General features: G+C 40.4%; 2 protein-coding genes across 2 annotated transcripts; both read right to left on the bottom strand.

The window, feature by feature from the left end:
• Positions 1-8,915: 8,915 nt before the first annotated feature.
• On the bottom strand, positions 8,916-12,880 carry PCDHB3 (protocadherin beta 3). Its single transcript, XM_063724503.1, has one exon. It carries the CDS (start codon positions 12,093-12,095, stop codon positions 9,705-9,707), a length of 2,391 nt encoding a protein of 796 aa, XP_063580573.1. The 5' UTR covers positions 12,096-12,880; the 3' UTR covers positions 8,916-9,704.
• A 1,160-nt stretch (positions 12,881-14,040) lies between these two features.
• On the bottom strand, positions 14,041-18,983 carry PCDHB2 (protocadherin beta 2). Its single transcript, XM_024247609.3, has one exon. The coding sequence runs from the start codon at positions 17,948-17,950 to the stop codon at positions 15,554-15,556; it is 2,397 nt and encodes a 798-aa protein (XP_024103377.3). The 5' UTR covers positions 17,951-18,983; the 3' UTR covers positions 14,041-15,553.
• Between the last annotated feature and the right edge of the window lie 2,276 nt (positions 18,984-21,259).

The raw sequence follows: 21,259 nt of genomic DNA, 5'->3' as shown, positions 1-21,259 counted from the left end.
ACGTCTTCAAGGAGAACTACAAACCACTGCTCAATGAAATAAAAGAGGATACAAACAAATGCAAGAACATTCCATGCTCATGGGTAGGAAAAATCAATATCATGAAAATGGCCATACTGCCCAAGGTAATTTACAGATTCAATGCCATCCCCATCAAGCTACCAATGACTTTCTTCACAGAATTGGAAAAAACTACTTTAAAGTTCATATGGAACCAAAAAAGAGCCCACATTGCCAAGACAATCCTAAGCCAAAAGAACAAAGCTGGAGGCATTATGCCACCTGACTTGAAACTATACTAGAAAGCTACAGTAACCAAAATAGCACGGTACTGGTACCAAAACAGAGATATAGACCAATGGAACAGAACAGAGCCCTCAGAAATAATACCATGCATCTACAACCATCTGATCTTTGACAAACCTGACAAAAACAAGAAATGGGGAAACGATTCCCTATTTAATAAATGGTGCTAGGAAAACTGGCTAGCCATATGTAGAAAGCTGAAACTGGATCCCTTCCTTACACCTTATGCAAAAATTAATTCAAGATGGATTAAAGACTTAAATGTTAGACCTAAAACCATAAAAACCCTAGAAGAAAACCTAGGCAATACCATTCAGGACATAGGCATGGGCAAGGACTTCATGTCTAAAACACCAAAAGCAATGGCAACAAAAGCTAAAATTGACAAACGGGATCTAATTAAACTAAAGAGCTTCTGCACAGCAAAAGAAACTACCATCAGAGTGAACAGGCAACCTACAGAATGGGAGAAAACTTTCGCAACCTACTCATCTGACAAAGGGCTAATATCCAGAATCTACAATGAACTCCCACAAATTTACAAGAAAAAAACAAACAACCCCATCAAAAAGTGGGTGAAGGACATGAACAGACACTTCTCAAAAGAAGATATTTATGCAGTCAAAAAACACATGAAAAAATGCTCACCATCACTGGCCATCAGAGAAATGCAAATCAAAACCACAATGAGATACCATCTCACACCAGTTAGAATGGCGATCATTAAAAAGTCAGGAAACAGGTGCTGGAGAGGATGTGGAGAAATAGGAACACTTTTACACTGTTGGTGGGACTGTAAACTAGTTCAACCATTGTGGAAGTCAGTGTGGCGATTCCTCAGGGATCTAGAACTAGAAATACCATTTGACCCAGCAATCCCATTACTGGGTATATAACCAAAGGATTATAAATCATGCTGCTATAAAGACACATGCACATGTATGTTTATTGCGGCACTATTCACAATAGTAAAGACTTGGAACCAAGCCAAATGTCCAATAATGATAGACTGGATTAAGAAAATGTGGCACATATACACCATGGAATACTATGCAGCCATAAAAAATGATGAAGCTGGAAACCATCATTCTCAGCAAACTATTGCAAGGACAAAAAACCAAATACCGCATGTTCTCACTCATAGGTGGGAATTGAATAATGAGAACACACGGACACAGGAAGGGGAACATCACACACCAGGGCCTGTCGTGTGGTGGGAGTGGGGAGGGACAGCATTAGGAGATATACCTAATGTTAAATGACGAGTTAATGGGTGCAGCACACCAATATGGCACATGTATACATATGTAACTAACCTGCACGTTGTGCACATGTACCCTAAACTTAAAGTATTAAAAAAAAAAAAAAAAAGATAGTCCCTTTTAGCACTTTGAATGTGTCATCCCACTCCCCTTTGGCCTCCATTATTTCTGTAAGAAATCAGTGTCAGTCATATTGAGGGTAAGATTTTTGAGGATAAGGTATGTGATGAGTTGCTTCTCTCTTGCTGTTTTTGAGGTTCTCTTCTTGTCTTTAGCTTTTGACAGTTTGATCATGATGTGTCAAGGCATGAATCTCTTTGACTTTATCCTGGTTGGAGTTTGCTGGGCTCCTTGAATGTGAAGGTTAATGTTTCTCATCAAATTTAAGAAATTTTCAGCCATTATTTCAGCTATTCTTTCTGTTATTTTGTCTCCTTCTTCTCCTTCTGGGACTTCAAGTATGTGTATTTAGCAGGCTTCATGGTCTCTGTTCATTTTCATTTTTAAAAATCTTTTTGTTGCTAAGACTGGATAATTTCAGTTGATCTATTATTTTTTTCTTTCTTTCTTTTTTCTTTCTTTGTCTCTCTTCCTTCCTTCCTTCTTTCCTTCTTTTTCTTTCTGGGTTTTTTTTTTTTTTTGAGACAGAGTCTCGCATTGTCACCCAGGCTGGAGTGCAGTGGTGCAATCTCGGCTCACTGCAAGCTCAGCTTCCCGGGTTCACACCATTCTCCCGCCTCAGCCTCCCGAGTAGCTGGGACTAAAAGCGCCCGCCACCACGCCCGTCTAATTTTTTTGTATTTTTAGTAGAGACGGGGTTTCACTGTGTTAGCCAGGATGGTCTCGATCTCCTGACCTTGTGATCCGCCTGTCTCGGCCTCCCAAAGTGCTGGGATTACAGGCGTGAGCCACCGCGCCCAGCCCTGTTTGTTTGTTTGTTTGTTTTTTTGAGACAGGGTCTTGCTCTGTCACCCAGACTTTTTGTACTACACAAGCTCTGATTCAGGGCAATTAAAGACAGCCTTGCAAGTGGAGTCCTCCAGGGAGCCACCAAACAGATCAAATAATGACAATTCTTTGTGGTGCTGTTCTGTTTCCTCTGGTGGCTGCCAAGCTGCTAATTTTCATTGTGATTGTAAATTGTTAATTTTAAAGGCTACTAAGAAGCTAGAGAGATGGAGATGGAAATAGGCCAGTTAAAACGCCACAAAAAACCACTATTTTTAACCAAGAGTCAGAACTTTTTTCCTCAATAAATTCTCCCTAAGTTGCTGCACATCTTTGTTTAAATTTCAGAGTTCTGAAACAGTAGATTTTGAAAATTTTTCTCAGTTTCCTCATTGCTTTCCTGGAGAAGAGATTTTTCGGAGGTCCATTCTCTACCATTTTCACTGATGTTCAGAATATATTCTTTTTTAAAATTGCAGTAAAATATACAATACCCTTTTTCGTAATAACAAACATAGACAATGAAACTTCAACACTGCCAGTTACCTACTTTAAATTAAATAGAATTGAAACATTTGGGATGAAGAAATTCATTTTCTCAGAGATAAAGAAATTTAAACAAAAAACCTCAGAAAGATACAATTTAGAGAATACAATTTTTTAAAAATAAATCTCACATTGTTCTAGAAATTAAATTTCTTTTAAAAGTCTTTCCTCATAGATAGCTCACATTAATTAGAGAAAATTGGCTTCAGAAATTTGATATTTGTTTCTGATATTCCAGAAACTTCTCACACTGAAACTCTAGAACTAAATCCCAGTGGTGTTAATACTCTCAAAATGCTCAGGAAGAGGCCTTCTTTTGAGCAGCAAGCACTGAAGTTTCCCAGTTGACCCTCCACATCTGAGTAGCACAGGAACAGAGAGAATTGAAAGAGAAAGGAGCCTGAGTCAAATCAGTGATCAAGAAAATGAAAATCCTTTTATGGGTGGTTAAAGGAATGGAAGAGAAGACTGGCGTAAGTCCTAGACTAGGTGTAGGATGATCACGGCAAATAAAGGTGGCTTCCACTTGTCCTTAATAACAACACTAGCTTATGCCTGGTTGTGGTTGTCTTTTAGAAGCCTAGATGTGCTTCACATACTCTGTACTTCCAGATTGTGGGCCTACATGCTAACATCCAGGGCTCTGAGGCCTCGAATCACCAATAAAATAGTCATGAGTTCTAACCGAAGTCATCACTGGGTTACCACTTTTTTTCTACCTGGACAGCTCAATACACAATATAGAATTGCTTTATAATAAATTTTCTTTGTTATCTAGCTATTATAGTTGTGTGTTGTCCAGGATCTCCACATCTTGATGCTCAACTCCAGAAAGCTCCAGACACATTTAGAACTCAAACTCTTCAAGAATCTCAAAAACCAGGGACATCAAAGGACACAGGTCCCATTGTCCATGCTGATGGATACCAAGAGAGGGCTGAGGAATATGTCCTTGGACAGCTGTGGGATAGTGACTTAGGTATTAGTCACTAGATAGTCTCTGTTTTTGGCAGTGATATTATCAGCATTCTGAGTAGGAATTTTTTTTTTTATTGTGAACTAATAAGGTACATGAGGTTTGGGTCAGGGAATTGTTGACAGTGTTGAAGAACAGTGTGATTATGTGGTGTTGTATTTCTGCATGTTAGATTCCACCCTAGTAAGAGATGGTACAGAGCCCTGACTTCTCTGTTAACAAAATAATTTTATTTTTTGAGATAGAGTCTGGCTGTATTACCCAGGCTAGAGCATGATCATGGCTTGCTGCAGCCTCAACTTCCTGGGCTCAAGGATCCTCCCACCTCAGCCTCTTCAGTACGTAGGACCTCAGGTGCATGCCACCACACCCAACCAATTTTTAAAATTTTTGTAGAGACAGAGTCTCACTATGTTTCCCAGGCTGTTGAACTCCTGGGCTCAAGCAATCCTCCTGTCTCGGCCTCCCTAAGTGCTGGGATTAAAGGCATGAGCCACTGTGCCCAGCCCCAGAACACTAATTTTTGACAAATGGTTTCATGAGATTGTCTTGGAAGGAGCAAGCCCATTTTGCATTATCACCAGAGTCCCAAGCTATTTTCTAAAAAAAAAAAAAAAAAAAAAAAAAAAAATAGCAACCACTATTTCAGTGGAATCTTGGATTATGTTATTATCTTTCTGAGCATTACCATGAATGCTGTAATTTGAATCAAGACCATGATGTTTTCCATATAGTTCCCATGTGTCAATTGCTTCAGTTACAGTTCAGTTTTCCTAAAAATCAACTTGTTTACTCTGAAGATTGAAACATTTTAAATTTCTCCATTAGCTTCCATGTCTATAGCCTTAGCAGAAACCATGACAACCAAGAAGCAGTGACATTCCCTGAGATTTTTGCCTCATTGAGCAAATGCAGAACAATACCACCCAAAAGAGCAGGGGTCCCAGTCAAACATATTTTTAGTGCTTCATCCGGAACTTTTACCTGGGTGTGGCAAAGTTGAGCTAAGCTTTTAAATTAAGGCTTGGGTTTGCAGAAGCCAGGGCTGAAACCACCTTGAGACCCCTCTTCTTCTTCTTCTTCTCTTCCCCAAGATTGTCAAAACAAGTACTACTGTGAAAGAAGCTTCCAATAAGAGAGAAGTTCTCAATAAAATATCACCAAGCAAATGAAGATTAACACCATGAAAAAGAGACTCAACAAATAAAAGAATTGTTTTATCTACTGTAAGAAGTAGAAGGCCGGGCGCGGTGGCTTACGCCTGTAAACCCAGCACTTTGGGAGGCCGAGGCGGGCGGACCACGAGGTCAGGAGATCGAGACCATCCTGGCTAACACAGTGAAACACCGTCTCTACTAAAAATACAAAAAATTAGCCGGGCGCCGTGGCGGGCGCCTGTAGTCGCAGCTACTCGGGAGGCTGAGGCAGGAGCATGGCGTGAACCCGGGAGGCGGAGCTTGCAGTGAGCCAAGATAGTGCCACTGCACTCCAGCCTGGACGACAGAGCGAGATTCCGTCTCCAAAAAAAAAAAAAAAGAGATAGAAATTCGAAACAATATGGCAAGAACTTAAACGTAAAAGACTCAAACAACAAAGAAGGAAATAGCAATTTTGAAACAAGAACAAATAGTTGTGAAAACTTGCCAAATGAAAGTTTTCAAAAGAAAATTGTAATTTCTCAAAGAAAAAAATGCAGTACGTTACGTGAATCTCAGGTTGGGGCCTACCATATATATCGGAACAGCAAGAATAAATTTAAAAATCTAAGAGTAAAGAAGTTTACGGATAAAAGAATGAGAAGTAGACTGACGTACTTTTCATCAACATGTTGAATGCCTAAAGAATAGAAGGAAAATAAGCTTAAAATTTTGAATCTATGATCAAGAAAACTATTGATTAACCATATGCATATTTGACATTAAAATAATTCATAATTAGGACTAACAGATTTCTGGCTTAAAAAATCTAACAATTACTTTAAGAAGTAAAAGACACTTCCGGAATAAAGTAGGGGGATATATAGAAAAGCTGATATTTTTTTAAAACAGAGTCTTCTTTTGTAAGGAAGTAGAATTTATTCATCAAAGAAGATTTATGAAAAGTATGGTGGTATAGTGAGTGACCTCACTAGTTTTAATGATTGGTATTTGAATATAGCTTAAGTCTTACAACAACCCTACATAAAAATTTAAAATTCATTTGTATCCCTTTGATTTTCAGTGCTAAAAACTAGATTGTGAATGTCAAGGAAACATTTAAGTTATTTCTGAACTAATGTATTTGTAGAGAGAAGGGATTGTGCACGTGATCGATAATTATGTTTTGAAAATGAATGATTGGCTATTAAAAAAAATTTTAAGCCTTTGGGATCTTGCAAATTTTATTTAATTTCGATATCATTAAGACTAATCCAAGTTCAATAGAAGTACCAATTAGAGGCCAGAGAATTTAAATACCAATTTCAGAAGTTAATTTGATGTACAAAAAAGTCTTATATTTAATTTCTTCTTTGTCCCTGAAATCAAAGATATAAATAAGCTCAATTTGGAACCAACTTGGAGATTAATACATAATTTTACAGTTCTCCAAGTTTCCACAAGTCTCAAGATGCAAAGGGAGACATTAAATAAAAAATTGGCTCTATAGCGAATTATTCTTCATACTCCACCCCTTTCTGAATACAGATAGTTCTTTTAAAATTCAATGTGTAGATCAGGTCCAAATAAACAAGTTTGTAAGTCCTTACAACATTATTTTATTTCCCAAATAATTTAAAATTTATTTATTTAACAAATATAAACTGAGCATCTACTATGAATGAGGCATTATGCTATTTGCTGGAAATACCACTATGAATAAACCAGAAACAGACTCTAACTTCAAGCTGCTTAGAGTCTAGTAAGGTCATTTTATATATTCTAGAATGAGGGAAGGGAGGAAAATTTTTCCTTCTCTTACTTTTTGACAATTGGAATACTGGTAAGATCGATTTGTAAATATTTTATAATAATGAATTAGCCTGCCTAGAAGAAAAATTACTAGAAAATTATTAATAATATATAAAGTCATCCATTTTACCTTGTGCCAGGCTTTTAGTTTGTGGAATTCCAAAACGTGGCAACACTAGTTAGTACTGTACATGTGGTACTCTCTCTGTTCTGTATTTAATGAAACATCCAGATGAATATGTTTTTGGAAAAGAGTAAAAGAAATAAAAGAGTAAAAATAAAATAAAATAAAATACAAATACAAATAAAAGAGTAAAAATTTCTAACTGCCCTGAAAGAGAAGCAGCTTTGAACCAAGAGTAAGATGTGATTGTTTCCCATCTTCAAATTTAGTATAGATTATCTTTTCTGGCTTTGCTAAATTCTATTCATTTTCTCAACAATGTATAAGTCCAATACATCTAAAAACTAAATTACAAATGGTATCTGTTCTTCTATCTTCAGTGTCTAAATGACTCAGCATATTGCCTTTTGAACTTTAGTCTCCAATCATATACCATATTAGTCCCCAGAAGAACTGCTCTCTATATTTTCCACAGTTGAATACTTCCCTGGCTCTGATACCACCTGGGACTAAGGTAATCAAAGAGAGAGAAATCTTATCAGAATTCTATGCCTTTTCCTGATATTCATGGAAAATCAGCTACGTATGCAAAGAAGAAAAATATCTGACCAAAACAGCCAGATTCAAACATCTCTATAAAGTACTTAAAGTGAAAGGAAATATTATATTAATTTTCCTCTGACTATTAAAGATTCACACATTTGGCTGGGCATGGTGGTTCATACCTGTAATCTTAGCACTTTGGGAAGTGGAGGCAAGAGGATCCCTTGAGCACAGGAGTTCCAGACCAGCCTGGGCAACATGGGGAAACCCCATTTCTACAAATAAATTTTTTTTGTTGTTAAATAGCTGGGTGTGGTGGTACACATCTATGGTACCAGCTACTCTGGAGGCTGAGGTGTTCAGATCCCTTGAGTCCAGGAGATTGAGACTGCAGTGAGCCATGATTGTACCACTGCACTCCAGCCTGGGCAACAGAGCAAGACCCTGTCTCAAAATTTTTTTTTAAAAAGTATTTATGCATTTGATGCTGTTACATAAAATTATACCATTTAAATGTGATAATAACTACACTTTAACATATATTTGAAAGCATGTCCATCTTAAACTCTTACTTTTTGGGGAATTTTTAAAATCTTTGAGAAATTCTCTTTTCTCTAGTCATGAGTATTTAATTCCTAGAAAGTTATATGGATGTTCTGTGGATGAGGAAATGCTTGTAAGAAGAAAATTAATTTTTTCCTAATACATTTCCCTAATTAGGAGCTAAATATTTTGTCGCTTAAGATAAGTTTTTTGATTTTACTCAAGATATCCATAAGATTCGATGTTTTGGTTGCTTCCAGATTTTATTCTTAGTTGTAGCTAATTTAGAGTTTCACAACGATATTGCCCTCTCCTTTTTAGAACTTTCTATTCTTGTACATCTTCTTTTAATTACATTGTAGGAGGTAGGATGCTGATATGAATGGACAGTTTCTATACCAGAAAGACCATATATAATACTAAATCATGTCAGGTTAAAATCTGAAGGACGGAACCAAGACAGGAAAAAAAGAAAATACCTTTCTCCTGTATCATCATACAAGTGGCAAGTAGGTATTAATAATAAACTAGGACTGGATAGGACACCACTTTTACCATGAAGCATTTAGATACCATATACCGATGTATTTTCTTGAAATTAAAAATTGTCTCTCAGATTCATAACACTTACATCTCAGAATTTATGAAACAAATAGTTGTCATTCCACCAAATGTCTTACTAAACAACGTTTTTGTGTCAAATGGAAAAGAACAGTCAGTTTTTAAAATGGCATAGGTTTAATTTTTTTCCTCAGTCATCATGAACACACTTTAGATAAACCAAAGGGTAATTACCCATATTAGTCTATATTTGTGTCCATATTTTGGCCAATATAAGCGCATAAAATATTGAAATATTAATTGCAAATGTCAACACAGAAAATGAACTAAATTACTTTCATTTGAGTACTATATCCCTAAAAAGATGATATATTACTATTTATTAAAGAAAACACATTCTTGTCTATCCTTAAAACTTCGTTAACCATAGACAAAGCTGCTTTGGGCATACTATAGAACACGTTATATGAATATATTCAACAAGGGAAATTATAAAATTGGTGATTTGGAACTCTCTCCACATTGCTTTATAATGTAAAATTTGAAAGGAGTTATTTTAATAAGCTATTTGAAATCACTATTAAAAGACAATGAATTTCTTTTTGCTCCCCATTAGAAAAAAAAAAGGCGGAATTAAGACTGCGTTGGCAAGCCAGGATGAAAGGAGAATATGCAAGGATTAACTATACAGAAAAAGTAGAATCAATATATAAACAAAATGTTCTATCGACTAAGGATTCTTGATTGAAATACAAAACATTCAGAGCCAAACAACTACTTTCCAGTTCTGTTAATGAAACCTAAGCCATCCCTGGATTTGCAATTTTGCTCTATGCTTGCTACTTGCCTTGAACCAGACCAAAAGAGACCTCTCCAATGGGCAAAGCAGTAAAAAAGGACTTTCCACAGATTAACTAAGACGAGGCTCAGTAGATCCTTACTGACACTTAACTGAATTCAAAGCTCTTCCTGAAACTGGGATTTGCCTCGCTAACCCTCTCTGCACCCTGAGCAACGAAGTTGGGGATAATTGGCTTCAGGAACTTGAACTCATTTGTCCCGGAGCCTCCAGTCAGACACACCTCGTATTGGTAGCTCTGGGACAGGGTCCCGGTGCCGCTCACGTCCACCAGATGCCCTGGAAAGGGGCCCTCGGGCACCGAGCAGCGACCCACTGAGGCCGCCCTGCTTCTCCTGCACAGCCGCACCGCCACGAACAGGAGCACCGAGAAGAGGAAGAGCGAAGACACCGAGGCCAACGCCACCACCAGGTAGACGGTGAGAGAGTCGGCCTGGGCCTGAGCCGGGGCCGCCTCCGGGAGAGGCAGGTAGGGCTGGGAGAAGCCGTCCACCAGGAGCACGTGCAGCGTGGCGGTGGCCGAGCGCGGAGGCTCGCCATTGTCCTTGACCAGCACCACCAGCCTGTGCTTGGCCGCATCGCGCTCGCTCAGCAGCCTGGCGGTGCGCACCTCGCCATTGTGCGCCCACACGCCGAACAGCCCGGGCTCCGTGGCCTTGAGCAGCTGGTACGACAGCCAAGCGTTCTGGCCCGAGTCGCCGTCCACCGCCACCACCTTGGTCACCAGGTAGCCCGGCTCGGCCGCCCGGGGCACCAGCTCGGTGCAAGGCGCGGAGCCGTTCTGCAGCGGGTACAGCACGAAGGGCGAGTTGTCGTTGGCGTCCAGCACCAGCACGCGCACCAGCGCCTCGCTGCTCAAAGCCGGGGAACCGCGGTCTGAGGCGCCCACGCGGAACTCGAACGCCTGCAGGGCCTCGTAGTCCAGCGACCTGAGGGCAAACAGGTGGCCGTTGTCTGCGTTGATGGAGACAAGGGAGGCGAGGGGCAGGTGCGGGTCCTGGGGCGGCAGCAGCGAGTAGGTGACCTGGGCGTTGGTGCCTGAGTCTCTGTCTGTGGCGCTGACACTGCCGATGTGCAGGGCGGGGCTGTTGTTCTCGCGGACGAACAGGGTGTAGGAGGTTTGGGTGAAGAAGGGGGCGTTGTCATTGACGTCGGAGACCAGCACGGTTATGTTGTACTCGGTTTTCAGCCTGGGTGTCCCCAAGTCAGTGACGGTGATGGTAATGTTGTACTCGGATCTGGTCTCTCTGTCCAGCGCGCCTTCTGACACTAGGGTGTAAAAATTCTCTACAGATGGTTTCAGGACGAAGGGGAGATTGTTCTCAATGGAACACATCACTCTTCCGTTGTCTCCAGAGTCTAGATCAGAAACACTGAAAACAGCCAGTACAGTCTCTCCCGAGTTCTCAGGGATAGGGCTGTTTACTGAAGACAAGGTCAGTTCCGGCGGGTTGTCGTTGACATCAACCACCTGGACTATGACTGTAGACTTTCCGGATAGGCCTCCGCCATCCTTGGCCTCGATGTCGACTTCATAACTATTAATCGCTTCAAAATTCAAATATTTGACTAGTTGCATATCACCAGTAATTGGATTTAGCTGAAAAGTTTTGCGAATTTCTTCAGAAGCATGAAAAAATGCATATGATATTGTCCCAAAACTTCCTGTATCTAAGTCAGAAGCCGAGACAGTGACAATGACAGAGTTAACGGGGGTATTCTCTAGAACTGCAACCTCATAGAGCGGCTGTGCAAATTCTGGTGCATTGTCGTTTATATCTAAGACCTGGATGTTTATCTGGGCTGTCCCAGACCGAGGGGGAGCGCCGCCGTCCAGCGCGGTGAGCGTTAAGCTGAGTTCCGGCTGCTCCTCCCGATCGAGCGCTTTATCCAGTACTAGTTCCGGGTACTTCCTTCCGTCCCTACGACTGCGAGTGAGTACGTGGAAGTGGGAATTCGGAGTGATAGTGTAGTTTTGGAGGCTGTTTCTTCCCACATCCAAGTCCACAGCATTTCCCAAAGGAATTACTGTTCCTGGCAGAGTGCTTTCTAGGATTTTCAGATGCATTTCATTTTCAAAGAATACCGGAGAATGGTCATTTACATCTATGATATGGAGCTCGTTTGTAACAAACTGCAAAGGGTTTTGCAGTAATATCTGAAAATGCAGTATGCATGGTTCTGTGGGGCCGCATAGCTCCTCCCGGTCCAATTTCTCATTCAGGAGCAAATCACCTGTCTGATGACTGAGCTGAAAATGCTGTTTGTTCCCTTTGGACACAACTTGGGCCCCCCTCGCGGCCAGTTCCTCTACCCTTAGCCCCAGATCCTTTGCTAGGTTGGCTATTAAAAAGCCCCTCTCTTTTTCCTCAGCCACAGAATAGCGTCTTGACTCGGACCCAGCCAGAGACCCTCCCAGAAAAACAAAGAGAAGCAAGACTTGCCTTTGTCTAAGAAATCGCTCTCCTCCCGCCTCCATTGCACTTTCCGTCACGCTCTTCCAGGGAATGTCGCCAAGCTGAACCCCAGACAGCGCTGGGAAACAGTCTTTTGCCCCACAACCTTTGCAGACGGCCTAGTGAATAAGCCTTTCCAGAGGCTCAGACTTGCTGGCTCAAAAATCTGCCTGGGCTCTCAACTCCTGGTTTACCACACTGGATCCGTGCGTCACCGAGCATGCACAATGCCTGTGGTTTAATTCGCCTTCTTAGTCAACAGCGCCACCATGCGTTCGCTTGCAGTTTCAAAATCTTGGAGAAGGTGTTTTTATTTTGCTTTATCGATTATTCTTATCAACCCTAGTTGACGCTACTGGAGGAGTTTCTCATGTTACATGAATTAAATAAATGCAATCTAGGGAAATAAAATGCGCTTTTATCTAAGAGCAGCGATTCTTCCCGGTAGAGTCCTCATTTACATGATTTAACGGAAGTGTACACATACTAGTTTACCCCTCCCCTTTTGTAATAATTACACACAAACTTCAAAAGATTTTTGCTCTAGATGATAGCATGCTTCACTATCCTATTTATGTTTTCCTTTTTTTTCCTAAACTCTGTGAAATGAACCCGAATTGCATATACCAGAAAAATACAAGGAAAAGACACCTCCTGCAAGGTGGTAAAAAAGAAAATATATCATGTCAGAGGTGGATCCAGAGGGCTACAAATGCCTAATTTCTTCCACCTTATCATGCTCAAGGAACATTTAAAGTGCTTTCTCTTCTTATTTCAGAGCAAATTTACAATTATTTATTTCATCTGTATTAGTTTATTTCCACAGATAATTGTTGAGTTTGTAGAAGTTAGGCAAGTGGTGGTAACAAGACAATGTCAGTATATCTTATAACAATTTTCCATCTAGTGGGTGTACAGTCTTTAAACAGATGTTTAAACAGTGTGAAAAGTGCTACATAGAAAAGGTACTGAGTGCACTGAAAGTATGCAATACGGGGACCTAACTTAATGGAGAGTGATTAAGAAAGTTTCCCCCAAGGTGCACGATTTAATCTGAAACATGAAATAGGAGAAGTGTGCCAGGCTAAGACTGTAGAATGTGTGAAGGCCCTGAGAGAGCAAAGCATAGCTATTAAGAGATAATGAATGAATGACAGTGAATACAAAACTTAATGTCTCAAGAGTAAGTGGAAAGGAAGGCTGAAAAGGTAAACCAAGGCCAAATAATGGGTACTTGGATTTTATTCTAAGAACAAAAGGAAGCCATTGCAAGATTGTTGGTAGAGAAATAAAACAGTGCAAATATTTGTTCAATGTAGCCTCTTTTGTACTTCTACACAATTATCAAGAATGTTTGCTCTTAATACTAGTGATACTAAAGATAACAGCAATTTCACTTTTATGTCTTTATATTGAGTATAACTGCAAGCTATTCAAATACCTGCTATCATTTGGGTTAGAAGAAGAGAAACTTTGTGACTCATCCAAAATCCTACAGGTAATGAGTTGGTTGATCAGAGACTTTTGATACCAACACAGCGCTCTACACCACTGCTAATCTCGAAACAAGACCTTCAAAGTCAATATTAAAATTGTAATAAGATAGCTCATTCAAATGTATGTAAAAATGATATAAAAATATAAAGATAGACTGAGTAACATTAAGAATTAAGATTTGTTTTAATGTATGGATCAGAAAGTAAACTGCAAGAAATGAAAACAGTTGGGTGAGTCATTTAGGGAACTATGGAAGGAAATTTAAGTAATAAAATTAAAAGCCATCTGTATTCCTTAAGCCAGTGGACAGGAAAGGAGGCTCAATTTAAGCATTAAGAGAAAAAGGAAAAATGTGTTGAAGGAAAGCGACAACAGAATGATAACTGCATGTTTGAACAATGGTAACAAATTCAATTAATAACAAAATTATAATTCATTGTACACCAAAGAGTATTTGATTCCAGCAAAATGTTTTCCTTTAAGTGTTCTAGTTTATTTAAATATCAATATATCACAGATAAAATACTTTTCTCTTTCAATCACTCAAAAATTTTATTAAGAACCTATAATGTTCCAGTGACTGTGTGAATCATGCAATAAATGAGGGAGCTGTTGAGAAACAGAACTCAAGCACCTTTATAAAAAAGCATTGAAAAGTCTAGGGAAATGAAAGGGGGAAAAATAGAAGTAGTCAGTGCAGAAAAATAGAGTGAGTGGTGCTAGATACATTTTTCTCCCTAAAGGCTTATTTCTAAGTGAATCCTAAATGCTCCAGAAAATTTTAAAAACAGCAATACCAAGCTATATTTGAGGCTTCTAAAGGTCAAGGACAAAGACATGTACTCCCTCAAATTTTTTGGATTTTAATGAAGTGCTCAAAGTTAATAGGTTATTAATAATTTAAAAAGATTTTAAAGTGGGGGACTGGAATAAGCAGAGGGCTCTTAAAAAAACTATTTGAAAGAGAAAGCATGATGAATTAGCATGCCTTTGAAAATTGCTAGACATGCATTATTTATCTAATTTTAGAATATTAATGATTGACTTTTGACAAAAATTTATTAGAGCACTTACGATGTTAATGTCTTGTAGAATCCAACAGTTAAAATTCTTACAATCTCTAAAGACTAATACTTTTCATATGTCAACACTTGAAAGAAGTATATATATCGGACTGGGGGTCGGTGGCTCATGCCTGTAATCCCAGCACTTTCGGAGGCTGAGGTGGGTGCAGATAACCTAAGGTCAGGAGTTCAAGACCAGCCTGACCAACATGGAGAAACCCTGTCTCTACTAAAAATACAAAATTAGCTGGGCATAATGATGCATGCCTGTAATCCCAGCTACTTGGGAGGCTGAGGCAGGAGAATCACTTGAACCCAGGAGGCAGAGGTTGCGGCGAGCCGAGATTGCACCATTGCACTCCACTACAGCCTGAGCAACAAGTGCAAAACTCCATCTCAAAAAAAAAAAAAGTACATATATTGAAAAACGTAAGGACGATGCTTGCTATATTATTCATAAATATACCTATTTAAAGGGTTAGCCAATGTGAATTCACAGGATAGAATTTACACTAGCCTAAGAGGATATAAAAAACACAAATATTCTGGGCTGGAAAATGTAACTCATGTAATGATAACAAATATTTTCAAATGTAGGACTTCAAAATTATCTAGGACCATGGACTGTGTGGTCTGGAAAAGATGCTGTAACTTAAAGATTTCTGAAAATACAAAATTTACTTTTACACTTTAAATGCAATTAAATTGCAATGAAACTAACCAACAATTAGAATACAAAGAAAATTTACATTCATTATACCGCAAAAAAACTCATACATTTATAAATACCAGTAACATGCATAGAATTGGAATAAGATGGTTACTTTCTAATAAAAGGAGACACCTCCAATGGGCAAAGCAGTAAAAAAGGACTTTCCACAAATTAAACGAGACTAGCCTCAGTAGATCCTTATTAACACTTAACTGAATTCAAAGCTCTTCCTGAAACTGGGATTTGCCTCGCTAACCCTCTCTGCACCCTGAGCAACGAAGTTGGGGATAATTGGCTTCAGGAACTTGAACTCATTTGTCTCGGAGCCTCCAGACAGACACACCTCGTACTGGTAGCTCTGGGATAGAGTCTCGGTGCCGCTCACGTCCACCAGATGCCCTGGAAAGGGGCCCTCGGGCACCGAGCAGCGACCTACTGAGGCCGCCCTGCTTCTCCTGCACAGCCGCACCGCCACGAACAGGAGCACCGAGAAGAGGAAGAGCGAAGACACCGAGGCCAACGCCACCACCAGGTAGACGGTGAGCAAGTCGGCCTGGGCCTGAGCCGGGGCCGCCTCCGGGAGAGGCAGGTAGGGCTGGGAGAAGCCGTCCACCAGGAGCACGTGCAGCGTGGCGGTGGCCGAGCGCGGAGGCTCGCCATTGTCCTTGACCAGCACCACCAGCCTGTGCTTGGCCACGTCGCGCTCGCTCAGCAACCTGGCAGTGCGCACCTCGCCATTGTGCGCCCACACGCCGAACAGCCCGGGCTCCGTGGCCTTGAGCAGCTGGTACGACAGCCAGGCGTTCTGGCCCGAGTCGCCGTCCACCGCCACCACCTTGGTCACCAGGTAGCCCGGCTCAGCCGCCCGGGGCACCAGCTCGGTGAAGGGCGCGGAGCCGTTCTGCAGCGGGTACAGCACGAAGGGCGAGTTGTCGTTGGCGTCCAGCACCAGCACGCGCACCAGCGCCTCGCTGCTCAAAGCCGGGGAACCGCGGTCTGAGGCGCCCACGCGGAACTCGAACGCCTGCAGGGCCTCGTAGTCCAGCGACTGGAGAGCGAACAGGTGGCCGTTGTCCGCGTTGATGGAGACCAGGGAAGCGAGGGGCAGGTGCGGGTCCTGGGGCGGCAGCAGCGAGTAGGTGACCTGGGCGTTGGTGCCTGAGTCTCTGTCTGTGGCGCTGACACTGCCGATGTGCAGGGCGGGGCTGTTGTTCTCGCGGACGAACAGGGTGTAGGAGGTTTGGGTGAAGAAGGGGGCGTTGTCATTGACGTCGGAGACCAGCACGGTTATGTTGTTCTCGATTTTCAGCCTGGGTGTCCCCAAGTCGGTGACGGTGATGGTGATGTTGTATTCGGATCTGGTCTCCCGGTCCAGGGCCGTGCTTATCACCAGAGTGTAAAAGTTCTCAACAGAAGGTTTCAAGAAAAAAGGAAGATCATCTTGGATGGAGCACACCATTCTTCCGTTGTCTCCGGAGTCAGGATCTGAAACGCTGAATACAGCAATGAGGGTGTCCTGCAAGTTTTCTGGGATCTGATTGATAAGTGTCGACATAGTCAGTTCCGGAGGATTGTCATTTAAGTCCATCACTTGGACAAATACCACACAAGTTCCAGATAGGCCCCCACCATCTGTCGCCTGAATATTTACCGTGTACGTCTGGATGGATTCGAAATCCAGTTTCTGTCTTAAAATGAGTTCTCCCGATTTTGCACTTAATCGAAACGTTTTGCGAATGTCTTCAGATGCTTGGGAAAATGTATAAGATATTTCTCCATTAGTTCCAGTGTCTAAATCCCTGGCAGAGACGATGGCAACCTGGGATCCAACGGGGCTGTCCTCCGGGATCTGCACCTCATAGAGCAGCTTTGCAAACTCTGGGACGTTGTCATTGATGTCCACAACTTCAATCCGTACCAGGGCAGTGCCGGACCTGGGTGGACTCCCGCCATCTAGCGCTGTGAGGGTTAACCTGATCTCAGGCTGCTCCTCGCGATCCAGGGCTCTGTTCAGCACCAGCTGTGGTAATATTATGCCATCGAGACTGTCTTGTAAATTAAGATGGAAGTGGAAATTGGGACTGATTGTGTAATTTTGGAGACTGTTGGTTCCTACATCCAAGTCCTGGGCACGTTCTATTAAGAAAGTAGTTCCAGGAGTGATACTTTCTGGAATTTTCAAAAGTATTTCTTTGTCTAGGAAAACTGGGGAATGATCATTTATGTCCCTAATCCGTAGCTCCGCCTGAAAAAACTGCAAGGGATTTTCTAGTAACACCTGGAAAGGTAGGACACAGGGTTCTGTGGGGCCGCACAGCTCCTCCCGGTCCAATTTCTCATTTAACAACAAGTCCCCGGTCTGTCTATCGAACTGCAAACGCATTTTTTTTCCTTTGGAAACGACCCTGGCCCCCCTCACAGCAAGTTCTCCTATCTCCAGCCCCAGGTCTTTTAACAAATTAGCCACAAAGGAGCCACTCTCCGTTTCCTCGGCCACTGAATAGTGCCTAGGCTGGGAACTAGCCTGAGCTATGCCCAGCAAAACAAAGAATATCAGGACTTGCCTTTGTTTCGGAACGCGCTCCTTCCCCTCTCCGGCCTCCATTGCCTTCTGGTCTCGCACCAAACCTGCTCCAGCTGTGGCTCACGTTGTCGCTGACTCTATCTCCCCGTATCTTGCTGATACTGGAATGAGTGGACAATCCTAGGGCCCGGATTTCCCGGAGCGACCGCCTTAGAAAGCCTCCTTTTCCTGCTTGCTGCTGCTTTAGCTGAGTATCTGGGTAAAGGAGTGTCGGCTGGGTGCTTTGTTTCTGCTACTTCTAAGGCTGCAGCGCCACCCCGCGTCTCTTCCGAGTACTTATTTTCTCCGAAAGTAAGAAAATCCCAGGGCTTTCTTTCAGGCTGATAGCAATCGAAATTGAGTATTTTCAAGTAGTGTCTCTCAATGTACCGAAGTCTTATTGGCGTTTCGAAACGCTCTTCACTGCACCCATAGAGACAGGGCAAGAATAAATAAATCTTCACTTCCTTCACAAATCCAAGCGTTTTTTTTTTTTTTTCAAACTGGAAAAAATAAATTTCAGAACCTGGAAGGGCGTGATCTCAGTCCTAGCATGCTTCAGAAAGAAGGCTTAGACTAAGAAAGTTCTACTTTTATTCAGAGTTTGGGCATGTGTGCAACTCAATGGTGGTTAGGTTACCATCATCACACTCAAACCCAGCTGAAAAACAGAGACCCAGGAAAAGCACAGAATCCAAATAAGAGTATTTTAATGGACACTGAAATAGTCTCCTTACTCATATTTCTTTCTTTGCACTGCTCCCACTTAACATTTCCCTGAACTTTGATGTGTCTGAGCCTCATGAAACTCTCCAAGAGCAGCTAGATATTTTCTTATTGTAAATGTGTCAATATTATTTTCCTTTCTAATGCCTAGGAGAACTTTCAACATAACCTCAATTCAATTACCACATCTAGCAAAGAGCAATTTCATAATATTAAATAGCCAGTAAATATTCCAGTTTCCCCAATTATCTTTAAAAATGTCTTTTCAGTGATGGTTTCTTCAATCTGCTTCCAAACAAGGTATATATGTCAGTTTGTTGTTAGGTTTTTTTTAATTTTCTTTTTGTTTTTTTAAAAATGTTAATATAAAGAAATAAGTTATCAAGCCACAGAATGACATGAAGGAAACTTAAATGCATATTTCTCAGTGAAAGAATCCAGTCTGAAAAGGCAATGATACTGTATAATTCGAATTACATGATACTCTGAAAAAGGCCAAATTATAGAGACATTTAAAAGTGATAGCTAGGAAGAAGAGGGAGGGGAAATGAAGAGGTTAAACACGGGGTACTTTACGATACTACAGTGGTAGATACATGACATTATGCCGTTGTCAAAATCCAAAGAACTAGACAACACAAAGAGTGAACACTAAACTATGAAATTTAGTTAATAATTTACCAGTATTGGCTCATCAATTGTAACAAATGTACCACAGTAATGCAAGATTTTGATAACAGGGAAACTTTGAGTGGGAGAAAATCGGTATGTGAGGGGAACTGTTTGTACTATTTGCTCAATTTTCTGTAAAATCTAAGGCTGCTTTAAAAAATAATTTTACTTTGGGAGGCCGAGGCAGGCAGATCACGAGGTCAAGAGATCAAGACCATCGTGGCCAACCTGGTGAAACCCCATCTCTACTAAAAATACAAAAAAAATTAGCCAGGCATGGTGATGGGTGCCTGTAATCCCAGCTACTTGGGAGGCTGAGGCAGGAGAATCACTTGAACCCAGGAGGTGGAGATTGCAGTGAGCGGAGATCACGCCATTTTACTCCAAGCCTGGTGAGAAAGCAAGATTCCATCTCAAAATAATAATAATAATAATAATAATAAATATTAGGATGTGTCTCTAAAAGATCCATTGGGTTAAAAAATTGAGGGATGAGGAAAAAAATTAAATATATAGAACAGTTAAAAGAACTATACATAAACTACAACTCTAACCTCCATCCAAACTTAACAATTGTTTATATTTTACCATATTTGTTCTATCTTATTCTGTACACACACCCACTTTTCTGCTGACTCATATGAAAGTAACTTGCAGACATCATATTTCACCTCTAAATATTTCAGCAGGTATCACATAATTATAATATTATCTCATATAATCATAATGCTACTATCATACCTAAGAAAATTTTAAAAAATTCTACAATGTTATCTAAAATCCAGTCCCAATCAAATTTCACTGTCTTTCCACTATCTTTTCCTCAATTTTGATAAGAATTCACACTCACTCAAGTTCCTTTGACAAATGCACTTACTTTTTTAACTATTTGTTATAAGGAATGTCTTAGAAACTTTTTCAACGAACTTTGATAATTGTATTTGGGTGTTAGATCTATCTACTCTAGAATACTCCCACATCTTTAATGACATTAAATTTCTGAAGTGTCCAGACTAGTTGTTTTGTAGGATGTCCTACATTCCGAATTTGATTGTTTCCTCATGGTATCATTTAACCTGTTCTTCTATCCCCTGTATTTTCAGAAAACTGGACTGGATGATTTATTAAATGTAACAATAGCATAATATTTTAAAAAGCTCTCATTTATCCTCTGTAACTGGCTAAAAAAAGGATAATCACAGGTTCCCTTTCTTAACATTTAGAAAACAAATGCCTATCTCTACCTGTTGATATTATTTTTTGCTTTTCATGATTATTACTTTTATATGGATGTTATAATAATTCAAAATATTTTAATTCATTGACATTGAGCATTAAACAAATTCATTGAGGTGAATAATACCCAAGGTCCAAGTCTTTAAAAACAGCTTTTGATATAAGCTGCAAAACCTAATTAGGGTCCCAAATAGATGTAGTGAAGATCAGTTATATCATACAGGCAGATTATAACTGGTAGGTTACTTGAAATTTTACATTTAACCAGGTATATGGCTATTTCCTTTGGACAGGTTTTCTGAACTAAAGCAGTTATGGTTAATTTGGGATAACATAAAAGAGAGGAAAATAGGTAATATGAAGAAAATAACATAATCTTCTCCTCTCACAAGCTGGAGAATAGAAAACTTAATATCTAAGATATTTCAGAGGATACAATAACCAAGAACACATTAGATTTTATTGTGAAAAAAATTTTAAAACCTCTCATGTTGTCATGTGTCCTCACAATTCAGAAGGTTTTACCCATCTTTCATTTCAATGCTATTAACACACCTAGAAATAAAAGTTTCTCTTTTTCAAAGATTATATAACCAACACCAGTATTTTATATTTGTATATAGGTTTCCAGCTTTAAATGCATTATATCCGCTATGCTATTTTAAGTCATTTATTTTCTTAAACCTTGATGAGAATACACCTTCCTTCTTTACAAAT

This window comes from Pongo abelii, chromosome 4 (genome assembly GCF_028885655.2).
Source record: "Pongo abelii isolate AG06213 chromosome 4, NHGRI_mPonAbe1-v2.0_pri, whole genome shotgun sequence".
Taxonomy (NCBI): domain Eukaryota; kingdom Metazoa; phylum Chordata; class Mammalia; order Primates; family Hominidae; genus Pongo; species Pongo abelii.
The sequence above is the reverse complement of the archived record's forward strand: the minus strand, read 5'-3'. Positions and strand labels throughout refer to the sequence as shown.